Source organism: Durio zibethinus, chromosome 12 (assembly GCF_047325235.1).
Source record: "Durio zibethinus cultivar Kanyao isolate XHJ-2024 chromosome 12, ASM4732523v1, whole genome shotgun sequence".
Taxonomy (NCBI): domain Eukaryota; kingdom Viridiplantae; phylum Streptophyta; class Magnoliopsida; order Malvales; family Malvaceae; genus Durio; species Durio zibethinus.
The window spans coordinates 15,214,340-15,231,058 of record NC_143173.1 but is presented as its reverse complement, the minus strand read 5'-3'; the positions used below and the strand labels follow the sequence as shown (position 1 = coordinate 15,231,058).

Below are 16,719 nucleotides of genomic sequence, written 5' to 3'. Positions count from 1 at the left end.
CAGTTTGGGTCGATGGGTTGACGCACGAATCCTGGGTGCTTAAAACGACGTCGTTTTGAGCCTTTATTGAAACGACATCGTTTTAGTTTTGATAGTTTATATAAAAGGTCCTGAAATTATTTTTTTGGTCATTCTCTCTTCTTTCAGAAAAAAAAAACCTATCCCATCTCCCTTTTCAGACCAAAACCCAATGGGGTCGGCCAGTGGTCATCACCGCCATCACCACTGTCGATCGTTGGTCACCGGGCCGTTGTTGTCGATGATCGAAAAATCTCAAAAAAGATCAAAATGTTCCTCTCAACCTTTTAAAATCAGATTCAACCTCCGTTTTACCTGAAAATGTCCCAAACAACGTAGATCTAGCTTAGAAGTTTCAGTCACAAATTTTTTTTGTTATTTTTTTTTTGCTGGCACTGTGATCCTCATTTCCAGATGCTGTTGTTTTTGTGTTTGTATGTGTTTGGTTTGCTTTAGATTTTTTTTTGACAAAAAATTTTTTTTTTCGAATCTGGCAAACTTTTTTTTTTTGTTTTTGGTAGGGTTTCGAGGTTTTTTTTTCAACCTCGTTCTTTTTTAATCGATCCTCCACTCGTTTTTGCAAGTAACAAGCTCTATTTATAGAGCTTTTTAAGATTTAAATCTCAAATTTTTTTAGATTCAAATCTCATATTTTTAACCCAAAATTCACATTGTCAAGTTAGGCAATATGTCAGGCGGCTGCCGATGGTGGTCAACCGTGATTTTGGACTTTTGGTAATGATGCATTTAATGCACTCATAGTTGTCAAACTGAACCGGATAAGGAAAGAAAAAAAAGGAAAAAGAAAGAAGGAAAGAAAGAAAGAAGAAAGAAAAATAATAATAATAATAACAAAAAAAACAAAATGATATTTACAGCTACCCCTCTTTGTTTATTTATGAGAATCAGGAATAAGACAAACAAACAAACAATCATTTTGTTCGAAAAGAAAAAACATTGATCATAAAATCTCTTTTTTTTTTTTTAAGGCTCCAGAAGTTTAACAATATTTTTAAAAATTTATAAGGTTTCTCCAAGCAGAAGCTCAATAACTTTTAAAAATTTAAAAAAACTCATTTAAACAGAGACTCAACAATTTTTAAAAATTTAAAAAAACTTCTCTATACAGAGGTTCAATGACTTTTGAATATACGAATATACAAATATGAATATATAAATTTTAATATTTCAAGTAATAAATTGCATTTTCCTACCCTCGTTTGAGTTAAAAATCTAAAAATAATTTTTTATCAATATACACCCAGACACGTATCTAATCCTCCTCCCTGTTTACTGCAACATTCACCGTAAACTGCACACAAAACATGTCTATTATATGCATAACAAAAAAAAAAAAAAACAAGTTAACGTGTAAATTAAACCTCGATCACTTTTCACGATTAAGTACCTATAAAAAATTTCACAATTTAATATCTTAACTTTAATGGCTTCAAGCACCTGTGATTTGTCGGGTTCCATTTCTTCTCTCTTTTTTTGTTTCTTTTCTCTAAGAGGGTGAGAAGAGGGTGGTTTATGGTTAGGTCATAACTAAGGTGGGTAATCTAATTTGTTCTCAATAAGTTTCGATCTGATTCGATTTTATAAAATTAATTTAAAAAAAAAAATTCGAATCGAATCGAGTTTAAATTTTAAATAAATTCGACTCGATTAAATATTATATAAAAATAGTTTTTAAATTAATTTTTTATTTATATATATTTATATAATTATATATTTAAATATTTATATTTTAAAAAAATAATATTTTATTAATTTCGAATCGAATTAAATACGATTTATATAATATCGAATCGAATTCGGATTTAGATATTAAAAAAAATAAAAAATTTTAAGTCGAGTCAGATTGGATTCGAGTTTGACAAGTGTAAAATTAGGTCGGATTAGAAGCAAACAAAAACTTATCTCAACCCGACCCGTTGTTATCCCTATTCATCACTCGTACGGATGCATACAACCTTAAACATAAAAAGCATCAAAGAATGCTATTGATGTAATCCAGTCAAAGATAATATTCTCTCAAATATCTATTAACTTTTTAAACTTTTATATATATATATATATATATGTATATGTATATGACAATTTGAAGCAAAATCCGATGATACAACAAAAACACGATACCAAAATAAGACATGAAAATGATTACAACTTAAAATTTTAACAACGATTATTTATAAATTTAACAAAATTAAAAAAATATATTTTATATTTTCATATCAACATATATTGTAACAATAATTTTCGTGTAAAATACAATCCAAATACACAAATTTCAATATTTTACATAACAAAAATACACAAATAATCAGGCCTACTCACTTGCTCATATATCAAACATTAGAAGGTTTAAAAAATAAAAAAGTCAACAAATAGTTTACGAATCACCAAAAAATTTTCTCTGCTTAATTTGGTTTACCATCCAAAATGATGTCTTTTAAAAGCTGAAATGATAACAATCCAACTGAAAGATGGAGCTTTGATTCATTGGCATAACTAGTTGAATAAGTTATTTTTCACCATTATTATGAAAACATAGATTGATTTGAAATTTTTGAATCGTATTACTTATATACAGATTACTCATACTGTGGTATCTTTTGAGGAGACTATAAACATCAATGAACCATTAGGGCTCACCGTTTGTCGGGTCTGTTACACAGCTGCCAATGAAAGCACAACGTAGATGAAAGCCATTTCAACTAACAAGACAATCAGTAGGATTCAACAGTAACTCAAAACGAAAATGCTTGTTTCTCCTTCGACAAGTGAATAATTGTGATAGACAGGACCACCATCATTATCTCAGTTTGCGATAGGATAGAAGTAGATATCAATGAATTACTCAATGAATCCTTAAAGTTTTGATTCCATCTAATTTGAGTCTGAATCTATTGAGTAAACCCGTCGCCTGACAGACCTTGGTTGGCGAGGAAATGAGAAAGGGCCATTTAACGGTTTCCTCCCTGCAAAGTAATGCATATGTTTGATAGTTAGCCTGACTAGTCGGTGATCCTATATGACATGCAGAAAATATTGTGTGAAACAAAAATAAGATGAAATGTATGAGTAGTATAACCACTTTTGAGAGAAAATACAGCAACAATTAGACATTTGTACCTTCATTTGGCCTACAGTCATTTATCGAATCCAGCCCCTTTGAAACAGCAGACTGAGCAATAGTATCAACACCACTGCAAATATTGTCGCCATTGCTGCCAAGCCTAAGAGAAATCCAATCTTCAGTATGGGAGCCATTTGATATGGGGGGATGGCGTCCTATATCAGATTCTTCCAAGGTTCCAGCCGGCTGAGTAGGAAGGAAATTTTGTAGAGAGGGGTCCTCATTAACAAATACAAAGGGATTATCAACGAGGTCTTCATCAATATTGGCATTGCAAATAGAAGAATCAGGAACCTGTACGCCAGAGTTCATGGTTGACCTTGAAGCTAATGTGTAACCGTTCATTGGTGCAGAGCATGTGACCACGGAATGCTCCAAATCAATAAGAACATCTGAGACATCAGAATCTTCACCAAACAATTGGAACCCTGAACCTACTTGGGTAGAAGAATATGGCCAGTCTGACATTCCAACATCTCTGCCACTGCCATTAAAGAGATCCAAACAAGAACTTATGCCAGAATCAGGAATGGAGTTTTCCAGATATGAGTGTTCGATTGCAGGAGGGACAGACAATACCCCACTATCATTCAGTAGACAAGATTTGTAATCTGTAAGAGAAGAAACCAAATTGACATTCTCTTCTTCTGAATCACTGAGAATAATGATGTTTGGCTCCCCTATTGGTCCATGACTTTGATTTTCAGTTCTAAGAATTGAATCAAAATTACGACGAATGGAATTGATCTCATTGCCATTATTGGCAGAGATATTATTATATCTTCCACAATCCTGATTAATACTCGAGTCTTCATCATCTCTACCACCTCCACTGGCACTACTGCTCATTGTTATGACCATCTGACTATAGTTTTCAAAATCTTCCTCTTTGGGATTTAACAAGGGAAGATGCTGGTTTTTCCTTGCTTCAAACATTCCTCCTTTTGTCCCAATCTCAGAATTAGTATGTCCTGATTTTTCTTCCTTATTGATCTTCCTCAAGGCCTCTGACTTGGATATATCTTCATTTGAAGCTACATAGAGTGAACCATCAGGTAAATGCCATTTTTGAAGATCGCTAAGGTCACCTTTGATCTTAACAGTCCAAGAACCATCAGGCTTCACCTCAATGTCAGTTACATCCTCTCCACAGTGCTGCATCTGTCACATGAGATTTTATTTTTTTTGTTAGTACTTTCGTTGAGGTGGGGGGGTTAAGAAAAATTGAATTAAACTGCATTTGTTCTTATATAATTTTCACACTAAATAGATTAAGATACAAAGAGAAAGCACTACCATAGTTGTGATTCGATTGAAATAAGGGTCAATAATGATATCTTCCAGAGAATAGTTCTTGAGACAGATGGGACACTGCCACTGCAAGCATAAAAAACCTCTTGCTCATATCTATGCCTATGAAAACTCAAAACGGGACAAATCATAAATATTATGATAACTTGCCTTCCTTGAGCGCTGGTTCAGCTCCACAAAAGTTTTGAGATCAAAACATCCCATGTGAACACAAGGTTTAAATCTGCCAGCGACCTTTATTCTGGAGCCACTCATCTGACAGTTACAAGTAGATATGAAGACATCAAGTTAGCAGTTAAATTAACAAAGTCTGGAAATAGAAATACAGCTCAGCGTCAATCATGACAGCAATATGCCATCAACCAAATATTACATAATGATGACAATATAAACTAAACAAAGCTAAACAAACATCAAAGATGATAACATAATGCGTACAAAATGACAAAACACTGTAAGGCACTAAACTGACATTTGCATAGAGCCTGAGTAACATACAAGGGGTACAAGGGAAGTGTGAGGGCTTCTGTTAGGATGCAGCAAACCTGGGACATTAGGGTGCAGCAAACCTAATATTTGTGCAATTCCCTCGTCATGGACATTAAAGCTCCATAACTCATGGGTTATCACCCTTGCAAGTGCCCCTTGTTTTAGGAATAGAAGTTCATAATGAAACTCTATTACAACTTCATAGTCCCCTTTAGGATAATAGCAAACAAGGACAAAATAAAAAAAATTAAAAAAGAAAAAAGAAGAAGAAGAAGAAGAAACACTCTTCAAACTAGACAATATGCTTGGCTGGTAAAATACATAGGACCCAAAAATCAAATAACACTAAGGGGGCGTTTGGTTTGCAAATTTCAGATTCCGGAAGAAAATATGATACCCGAGAAAGTGTGATTCCGGGGGAAGTGTGATTTTTCATGGCATCCCATTTTTAGATTCCTATGGTTGGTTGGGGGAATTTGAGATTACTTAATCTTGTATTTTTACTATAATGTCCTTCATTACATAATAAACACAACAATACATCAATTACTGCATTAATTTCATCCAAGAAACACAGGAAACGCAGTATTCAAGTGGCCAATTATAAAAAAAAAAAAAAAAAAAAAATTAATCATCAATTATTGCGTTAATTTCATCCAAGAAATGCAGGAAATGCAGTAATTGAACAAATGCAATGAACAATTACTGCAGTTAGCTTTAAAGAAACACAATAATCGACAAACCCATAATAAATGCTCATTAAATCAAAAGACATCAAGTCAAACAAATAAAAAAACTTAAATTCTAAATACTGCCAAAGGAATGCAGTAATTTCCATACCCATAATAAATGTTCATTAAATCAACAGCTATCAAGTCACGCAGAACAAAAAGTTAAATGCCAAATGATGCTTTTTTGTTCAAAGAAAATAAATGCTCATTAAATCCAAAGCTATCAAGTAAAAATTAAATGCCAAATACTGCTTCAAAGAAACACAATAATTGCCATACCCATAATAAATGCTCATCAAATCAAAAGCCATCAAGTCAAATATAGCATTTTTATTCAAAGAAACGCAATAAATAATCACAATTAAAAAAAAGAGCCTACAAATGCAGTATTTGAGTAAGAAAATAAAAAAAAGGTACTCAATTAAAAAAAATTTTAAAACAAAAGCAATACACAATTACTTAATTTTCATATGTTGATTTTCATGGGAATAAAATAAAAAGAAAATATTTTGATTAAAGGTCAAATGTGGGACAAAAATCGCTTTCCTCCCGAAATCTTAAAAAACCACAGGAAGATATGGTTTCTAATTCTGAGACTTTGGATACTATTAAGAATCTAAGATTACCTCAGGAATCTAATCCCCCAAACCAAACGTGGGAATTTGAATATCCAACAGCAACATTGCGAGGGAAAATCTCATATTCCCCCCAAGCAAATGCCCCCTTAAGAGATTATCCTTGTAATTAAAAATTTCCCAAGTCTTGGTTAAACAAACAATATCTGTCTAGTGAAACAGCCACCTTATTGACATGTAGCAAGGGAGTAACATCTGCATCTGAATCCTACATGATAAATTCAAATTAATGATATAAAGGAGATATGATGAAATTCGATGCCACGTTCTTAATAAACCCAAATGTTTTCTATAAAGAACCACACATGCACATGGAAGTTACTTCAACAGTCTAGAATCTCCAGAATAGTGATGGCGGTTCGACCAACAATGATACCCAGTCATTCAATTAACTATTCAATGAGGTACTTCGCCTTCAGGCATAACTAAACACCAATCAAGTAGAATAACAAGAAAAATCACATCGCAGAATTAATATCTATTACGAAAAAAGCAATCACTTACAGGACAGCGAAGATTAACTGTAATTGTATCTGCAATGACTTCTAAATCACTATCACTATCTTCATTTGCAGCAGGCATCCCACCACCAATGCAACGACAAACACGGGCTAGTGCATCTTTGAAGGGTTCACCATCTGCTTCTTTAGGAATCAAACCAAGAACCTTCACATTTAATCAGACAATGAGATCAAAGACAAAAAAAGAAAGCATCAAATGAGAAGCAAATGAAACTAAAGTCTAAACAAACCAAGAGAAATTGATGGCAATGACACATAATAACTTCAAGAAGCATGCAAAAGAGCACAATCAATAGCTTTCTTTTGCTGGTTCCTTTTTACATTAAATCTGATGGCCACTTCTCCAAGAAGCCATCGTTTTCAGGAGAACCATATGGAAGAACAATAAGCAAATGGCAAAAAGTATAGAGACTGACACACCAACTATTATCCAAAATGAACTAATTGGCAATATCCTAATTAACAACTTAATATAATTTGTGCTATGGTTAAAATATTAATTACTGCAAACTGTATGAAATAGACAAAACTCATAAGACTGGTGAGGATACCTGTTCTATTGTACGCCGCTGTACAAGTCTGACTCCAAAACAGAAAAAGCGAGCATCACATGCCGATAAAGAAATTTTATTAATCTCCTCCCCAATGTACAATTTGATCTGGGAACAAAACAAAACGTTAAATCAAATAAAAGTTTTAACTAAAGAATGAAAAAATTAAATTAAAAATTGAGGACATAAATAAATAAATAAAACTACCAGGAGAAAACACGCATATATAAAGTGTCATTGCATCAAGATTTTAACACAAATAAAATTATAAAAGCAAGAGAAGGTGAGAAAAATCACCAGTGCACCATCATCACGACCATTAGCACCTAATAATTGTGAACCAGGTCTGTTAAGAGTTCTTACTGCAAAGCCTGTAACAGTATTGAAGGAAAAAAATCATGATAGAGTGAGTAACTTCATCAACAAGGATAAAAGACCCACTGGAAAACAGTCCCTTGAAACATGGACCTGACCACCCTGCAGGACAAATATCTTGAAAACATTGTGCCTGGATACAGTTAACCAGAAACAGTACGTTCTAAATGTCTTCTTACACAAGATACATGCAACCCACATAATGGTTCTCCAGAAATATGACTCAAGCCCAAAGATATGGTAGCAGACACATCTTTTATTTTTATACCTTAACTTGATAATAACATAACTTGTATGATTTCCCTTTTAACATATTTGAATATTTTCCAGATTTACCATTTTTATCTTTTCTTGATTTAGCATGCACACATACAAACACACAAAGAAACGCATGCAAAAAAAAGAATCTATAGCTTTAACATTCAGTAAATTTCACTTTTTCTATACAGGTTCAATTTGTTCAAACAGAATTTGGCTGGTGGTTATATATCGTATTTTAATTACATATCTAAACTAGCCCAAAGGCCCACTGAAGTTTGACCCAACATAAACCCCTAGGAAAATCCCTACATAGCCAGGAAACTAAGCCAAAGTACTAAAGACAATGGAAAAAAGATGAAAATGCAGCAACTGTAGATACAAGAGAAAAAAGTTAAGGAAGCCAAATAGCATACCATTAACATGTAAATCTGCATGTTGTGGCCATTGCATCCTAAATGAAACATTATCATTGAGAAGAACACACCAAGCCTGAAAGAAGATAACATATCAAGTATGAATAATCCATGCAGTGGTGACCTTCAAAATAGGATAACATGTTATTATGAGCCTAAGCTGACACATGGCATGTTATTTGATGTTGAATTAACCTGAATATCATATTCAGATTTCTGTAATAAATCACTATCTGCCCTTGTCAGTTGAAATGTCTTTTCCACGTTTAGTAGGGGATTTGTCCTGAATAATATTGAAAATGAATTAAAGTACAAGAATTTATAAAAGCAGATGAATTCAACAACATAACATCTAAAGCCAAAACTGGATAAACATTCTAAGACAAAAAAAAAAGGGTATGAAAACTAGTCTCCTCAGTTCCTTGAAAAAATGGTTGATTTGAGTATACACCCAATGCTTTTCATCAGCAACTCCAAAAAAATTGCCAGTGACTTTGAGTAAAATCTTCTGGACATAGAGATTTCAAGTTGACAGATAAAATTTCCTTACAGGACAGAGAGAACTGAAAATGAACTAACCCATCAGATGGAATATTTCCAGCTATTAACTTCACAGGGGATATCAAATGCGCCACAGTAATATAAAACCTGTAGATAAAAAAAAGTGTTAGCTAGAAGCTCTTTCTTCATAATATATTATATTAAAAGGAGAAAATGATCTTAGAACGTGAAACACATTCATATATATTGACCACTAGAATTTCCAAGAAAACAAAAAAGGGTTGCATGCACCACAATCAAATAGATCCAGTAAGTCAAGAGTACACCTATATGGTTCCTAAGTTTTAGCAAAGCAAACATACCACATGGATTAACGAACACAGTAAAGTGAGCCATGATAGTCAGTGTTACCATAAATGATAAGTAATTATTTTGATTTGCTTGAGTAGTTTAAAGAAAGAAACATGTTCACCAGCATTTGTAATTGAATTTGGACCCATATTGCTCACCACCAAAAAACAAAATGAAAGAGCATTTTATTATTCTTCTTAGTCTGACTTCTTCAACGGCACAGAATGTACAATCTCATTTTGATAATTAAGCAGTAATAATTCATTAAAAGATATGCCCCAGTAAAATATTCAAAGATGTATTTGTATTACATACTTTATAACCATATCTAGTTAAATTCCATAAGATTCCAACATTACTAGCTATCTTTTGTAGAGGCCAGAGGGTCTCCAAAAAATTTGCATGTACTGCATAAATCACCATGCTTATTAAACAAAACTAAATACATGTGTTTTACAGTCACTCAAATTCACAATGATCAGCATACTTAAAAGTCCGATACTGGTCAGAGGGAAATGTGCACTAATTTTGATGATCATAATGTTTTCATCCTCATTTTCCCTTTTAAATTCAAAATAAGAGTAGTTATTAAAATATCCTATAAGCTAGAAGTATTCTGAGAAGATGGAAACAGTTGGTAAAGGTTCAAACTCAAAACCACCCATCAATTTAGAAACACTTCACAAATAGGAAAAAAAAATAAAAAGGGCATGTTACAATAAATTCAACCGATATTTTAATTTGCCTCTGCAAAGCAAAATAGTACACGCTCACAACCACAAACATGTTCATGCATGTTAAGATCTGGACTTGCCAATTTCCAAACACCCAAAATTATATTTGGTGTCAAACGCTACACTCATGTCAACAACAAATTACTAAAAACACTAGTTAAGTAGCATACTGCTAGTGCTAAGTTAGACAATCACGATTTCATTTATAGGATACATATATAATTCAAGTTGACACAAGAAATAAAGACAACATACGGATCTGCCCGATTAATGCGACACATTTCACAATGAAATATAGCTGGAACTGATGGAATGCCTTCCATAGGCTTCTCCGGAAAGATAACACAGCTAACATGCTGCTGAACTTGACATCCTGGGTCAATGCACTTCAAATAGCAATAATGTCAGGTAGGAAAAAAACATCTTATTTCTAGAAATAAGTACCAAATGATTTTTGCAAAGATATACAAGTAATACAAATCTTTGTAAGATGTACAGGACTACATTTGCAGGGTATAAAAACATTGAAACAGAAAAACAAGTCATGTAGAACAAAAAGGAAAGACAGGAAGCATACGAAATTACAAAAATTGTTTAGAATGGCATTTGCCAAAAAGAAATTAGTGCAAAGTTGGCTGGCATCAAGAAATTTCTTAAAAGGTAGACTATCCTACAAGATAATCAAAGAGAGTAATAGCTAATTATATTTATCAGGAAATGGATATTACAATGTTAAAAAAAATTAAAGAATATTGTGGATGCAAACAAGTTAAGCAAAAGCAGGCTGTAAACTTGATTGTTTAGGCACAGCTTAGTACAAAATAAATTGAACCCAAAAGCTCAACTAACTCTTAAGCACACCATACCTTAGTTTGCATAGATTTTGGAAAGCTTTAGCTTGTTAGCTAGTCAATCCAAATTTGCTTAATAAAGTAACACTTGTGCATGATGTTCCAGTCATTATAAATAGAATTTCCAAAACAAAAGACTGGATTATAATGTGAACTTGATTCCAACCCATAAATTGTTTTATCATAAGCAAGCTCCACATAAATCTGCTAATGACAACTATCAAAGGGACGATTTGAAATCTGCCACAGAATGTACCACCTTGTAATGATATGGGCATTTCCATCCCTGGCATTTGGCCAACAAGATACACAAAAAGATAAACCAACAGAACATCTGACATTTCACAATTTTCTTGCCTTGCATTTCTTAGCATTGCCTTTCTCTTCCCTCAAGTAGGTCCACATGTCATACCAATAATAAAGACAAACTTAGGACTATGGCCAATAATATAATTTCAATGTTTCAGGGCTAACTGAAGACTTAGTACTTGCAATATTTCAATCTATAGCTATTCTAACTCCTAAGAGCATTTCAAGGTAAGAAATCATTCAAGGCCATACATCCATTCACATTAAGCATCCACGTAGAAATATTTGACAAGAAAAAGAAATTACTGTCAACACTGGGACATGTCTATCTGCCAGTTTACTGCACACTAGCTACCACTCTATTCTCATTCACGAATTTGAAGCATATAATTGAAAGGAAAATAGTAAACACATCAAAACATTGGGACTAGCATTGCAACAAATCAAAACAAAATGATAAAAAATCACCAATTATTGCAGAGAAAACTATCTAATATGCATGAAAACCTCAAAATATCTTGTTTAGCAAAGCAACACAGAAGAAGTTGAGCTTGGGACCTTGGTGACCACCTATACCTCAGATGACATGCCGTTTGGTCAAAATCCAAAGCTATGCAACCTCATTTATAGAAAACAAAATCAAAAGTAAATTAAATTTTTATTACCTGTATCATATCATCAGTATGCGATAAACTCCCACAAGGACAGCAAATCTTCACAGCTGAATATGAAACATCTTCAGCTTCAACTCTATGCTTCACACCACAAACATCTAAAGAAGTCTGTCTCTTTGTTGCTAAATCCGGAGCATCAGCTATCTGCATTTTTCTGGAACAGAATAGGTTATTTAATGCCTGATAAAGGACCACAAATTGGGGGGGGGGGGGGGGGAATTGTTACATTTTGTGGCACTAAGAAGTAACAAATAATGAAAATTTACAAGAAAGTAGAACAAAATTATTAAAAGCATGAATTTTGCCAACCAAATGCATATGCTTAAATGCTAAACAGAACATCTATCAAATTTCACACAGACCATGATATTTTAAGAAAGTAGAACCTGTAAGCATCATCAATTAATTTTGCCACTCCTTCCTTCCCAATAAATTTTTTCTTTGCTGGCCCATATGTGTTGGAACCTGCATATAATGTTAAAAGCAGACATGATATGCTTGATCAAACTTTTATTAGATCAAGATTGCATAACTGCATAAACATTGTCTGAGCTAAAATTACGTCTGAACCAGAGTACTAATATTTATTTTTCATAAAAACTAAAAGTTGCTACTTTTAGTTAATTAACTGGCCCAGAATCAAGACATACCAGCAAGGCAACAAACATTATATTAGATTTTAACAGTTGGAAGGAGGTGCAACCAACTTGAAAAGAAGAAAAAAGGGAAACAAATAAAAACAACAGAGAAGGCATGCATCATCTTTAAAAGAGCATGCCAACATGCATTTCCAACAAAAGAAAAGCATATAAGACTGAGATACTTAAACATGACAAGCTAATCACTGGCATGATAAAAAAAATAGTACCAATGTTGTCAAACTAGAAATAAAGAATGCACATGCATGCTCCAGCACACATAACTGCATAAACATGAAGTCTCAGCTAAAATTACATCTGAACCAGAGTACTGACATTTATCTTTCATAAAAACTAAAAGTTGCTACTTTTAGTTAATTAACTGGCCCAGAATCAAGACATACCAGCAAGGCAACAAACATTATATTAGATTTTAACAGTTGGAAGGAGGTGCAACCAACTTGAAAAGAAGAAAAAAGGGAACAAATAAAAACAACAGGGAAGGCATGCATCACCTTTAAAAGAGCATGCCAACATGCATTCCTAACAAAAGAAAAGCATATAAGACTGAGATGCTTAAATATGACAAGCTAATCACTGGCATGATAAAAAATAGTACCAATGTGATCAAACTAGAAATAAAGAACGCACATGCATGCTCAAGCACAGAGATACAACTCAGTCTGAAAAAAGATTTAAAAGGTCGGCTTATGGAAGCAATTTAAAGTGCTAAAAGAGAAGCATAGGAGAGAAAGAACATGAAATGAATAAAGCCTAACAGAGACATCAACTTCTTAGGTCAAGTACATGAATCAATGTATGCATTCCAAAATTTTCTAGTCCTGCATGCTTTAAGTGTGTTTCTAACACAGAAGTTGTTAATACTAGGCAGAAAACCTCATAAAAGTACAGTTCTTGTAGCTGCTGAAAATTCATTGGTAGCAACATAATTGTTATCAAGACAGCCAATGAAAGATGAGATGACCACGATAAATGAAGTAGCCATTCATGTTTGGCAGCAACTCTAAACGAGACAGAAACAACATACAATATCATTTTGAAGGTAATGTTGGCAATAGAAAGGAATTTAGAAAAGATAAAATTATAAAATAAAAGTTTTTTAGTTATGACTTAGCTGATTCAGAAATTATGATGAAACTACTTGAAAAGTACTATAACAGAGTGAACTTTGAAAACAGATAAAGAGGAATACTACAATCAAAGAGTTTCAAAGAGAGAGAAAGAGAAGGGTATCTCATAAAAACACTTAAGTAACAGTGTCCATACAAAAGTCGTCTTAAAACAAAGAAAATGAGAGTAACAGTGTCCAAACAAAAGTCATCTTAAAACAAAGAAAATGAGATGATCTGAAGTCCGCTGTGTATCATAAACCCAACAATTTAGTTGTAGGAAGTTCCTCAATTCAAAATGATGGTACTAAAAATGATTTCCTCTGAATTATTTCGATTCATGAATGGAAAGTAAAGCTTACTGCCCTAATCCACTTAGAATACAATATTCAACAGATAGAAATTATATATACTCCACACACAAGTAATAATCACGGTATTCATCCATTCCTTGACAAGAGAGCTTTAAAAGTAAGTAAAAAAACTCACCTTCTTCCTCTGAAATCAAGCCTAATATTCTGTCCATCAAATCCTACACACACAGATGTAAAACAATAAGATCATCTTAAATATCAGGAGAAACCTCCCTCTTCAAGGAGCATCAAAACACGATGTAGCTCAAAATTTAAAATATACTAAATAACCAAGTCTTGTGAGTTGTGACATGATTCACAAAGCATAAACCTGATGATCTAATCACCAACAAATCACACAAATATGATGAGGAAAAGAATGAAAACTTGTTGCAAAATATCCATACAGGAAATTGCAATCAAAATATTAAGAGAAAAAATAATTAAACTAAAGGGAAGCAAAACTACAGCTAAAAAATGATATCCCAGAAAGAAATTACAAGTGAATAATGGGTGTCAAAACAAATGAAAAACCATATTTCTCAGTTACTTGGTAAGCATTCTGTTGTGAACAATGACTATTCTTTACTGTAGTAAATAGCTATTCTTTGAGATGATCGAGCAGGTGTAGCAGTTACAGAAGCAAGTAACAAAAGATATTGAGGTAACACTTTTTGAAACAAATGTTCTGTATTGCATTTTACCTATTTTCACGAAATTTTCTAATTCAATAAAATATTAAGCATGAAGATAACACCAGTCATACAATGATAGGGGAAGGGCAACATAGCATGAATTTAACAGCTTACCTGTTTCCTCCCTTGCTTTGAAATACCAAGCTGAGTAAGAACATCCTTCAGCTCTTTAATTCGGAAGTAAGCCAACTGGCCCTAAACATGGATGCATTTAATTTCAATCATTTAGCTTCATAAAACTATCTTCCATAAACCCTAAATATTTAAAATTAATAATTTCAATATATCATCTAATTTTATGGCAATCTCTACCTTCCTGCTCTCTTTCAAAAGTATTTTGCCAATCCTTACTATTTACATTTCCAATAAATAATTTCCACTCTTTACAGTAGCATATGCCACATACTTTCCAATAAATAATTATTACATACGCATAATAAAACACCGATCCAAAACAATCATAAAAAATGAAGAGACAAACAATTGATATCAAAAACACTAGAACACACTTTAGAGCTCCATGACAGACGCGAAAAGAATGGCTGTTCCATAAACACAATGACATTGACAAGAATTTTTATTCCAACACAACATTATAGCGAATTAAACCTGAATAAGATGCAATTATTTTTGTCCCACATAATACTTGTAACATATATCTCTTACAAAGTTATAATTAAAACGATCAACTGCATATCAAACAAACATAAATTTTTTTTTTTTGCGAAAAATCAAATTTTCCCTAAAAAAAATCAAAATAGGTAAATAGCTCCTAAAAAATCAAAATTTTAACCAAAGATTTTTTATCAGTTAATGAACATAAATAAATTCTAAAAAAATAAAATAAAAGCAATCAAATAATCAACATGAATTACCCTGCAAATAGACATCGAATCCATTCCTCTTTTACAGATAAAAATAAAAATTAACTCTGCAGAATATAAAAATTAAAAAAAATCAGTTGATTATGAATTGAAAGTATAAAAAACTGAAAAATCAAATCAAATCAAATTCAAAGAAAAAAAAAAAAAAAAGGCTCACATTGGACCTTGGAGTTTCAGTTACTGCCGCGGTAGCTTTTACTGGCCGCGACTTTTAATTTTTAATTTATATTTATATAAACTACTCTATTTCATTAATAAAATAAAAATGGACGTGAAATTGATTTATTAAATCTGGTTTTAGATTTTCCTACGGGTCCGGAGGGGTTCGGGTTAGTCGATTAGGTGTTTTAAGTGGAGTTGAGATTCCGCCGCATGGAATATTCTCATTGGGTAGTGAGGTGCTTTATGCTGAAAGGACCAGTACCTGACTGACGCGTGTCGAGCTTTTCGGGCTTGTTATGGAAGCGGACGCAAAATTGGCGTAAGAAATGTCATTTCAGAAGGGACTAATCGATGTGGGTCCACGTGGAAGTTTGCGCAGCCAATTAAGGAAATGCAGTTGTTTCCCACTATATAGTAAAATTACAAATATGACCAAAAGATTTCCCGAAAACACAAGCCCAATTGGGGGTGGCCCATGGGCATGCATTTTTAAGTGGTTGAGTTAGGTAAAAAGGTTATGAAGAGGAAATATTTTAAGATTTGTTAATAAAAGATAACCATTTAGTAAAGCGGAAATATATATTTTTTTCCACTGTCTCAACTTTTAAATTAAAAATTATTATTTCTTTTTAAAAAAACAACAGTATGAAAAAAATTATTATTATTTCTTTTAAAAAAAACAAAAATATGAAAAGAATTATTATGATTTTAATTTAATTAATTCGTCATGTTATGCAATTATTGCAAAATCCACAAGTTTAGATTTTAAAATTTTCGTTACCTATAATCTTTTCTCATTACGTCATCTATGATTAAATTAAATGCTCGGATGCTAATTTTTTTATATGTTAGTTTCAAGGACAGAGCTCCAATTTTATCTTTAAAGAATTAAAAAAGAAAATTTGAAAAAATGAAGAACAAATAACAAAATCATCCATCTATCACAGCTTAATTCTACACTAATAATTCTCCAAAATAAACAAAATTTGC

General features: G+C 32.6%; 1 protein-coding gene across 16 annotated transcripts; it reads right to left on the bottom strand.

The window, feature by feature from the left end:
- Positions 1 to 2,523: 2,523 nt before the first annotated feature.
- On the bottom strand, positions 2,524 to 15,792 carry LOC111295844 (E3 SUMO-protein ligase SIZ1-like). Of its 16 annotated transcripts, none has more exons than XM_022889603.2 (17): positions 15,725 to 15,792; positions 15,559 to 15,614; positions 14,798 to 14,878; positions 14,125 to 14,167; positions 12,254 to 12,332; positions 11,859 to 12,021; positions 10,289 to 10,419; positions 9,027 to 9,095; positions 8,643 to 8,730; positions 8,448 to 8,523; positions 7,696 to 7,769; positions 7,399 to 7,506; positions 6,831 to 6,992; positions 4,622 to 4,726; positions 4,457 to 4,537; positions 3,157 to 4,321; positions 2,524 to 3,002 (listed from the first exon to the last, which is right to left on the bottom strand). In XM_022889603.2, exons 2-17 carry the CDS (start codon positions 15,580 to 15,582, stop codon positions 2,911 to 2,913), a joined length of 2,541 nt encoding a protein of 846 aa, XP_022745338.1. In that variant the 5' UTR covers positions 15,583 to 15,614; positions 15,725 to 15,792; the 3' UTR covers positions 2,524 to 2,910. The 16 variants fall into 16 exon arrangements, with proteins under 16 accessions (XP_022745338.1, XP_089596854.1, XP_022745339.1 ...); XM_089740728.1 differs by having other exon boundaries at positions 11,859 to 12,011; XM_022889604.2 differs by having other exon boundaries at positions 15,732 to 15,792.
- Positions 15,793 to 16,719: the final 927 nt, after the last annotated feature.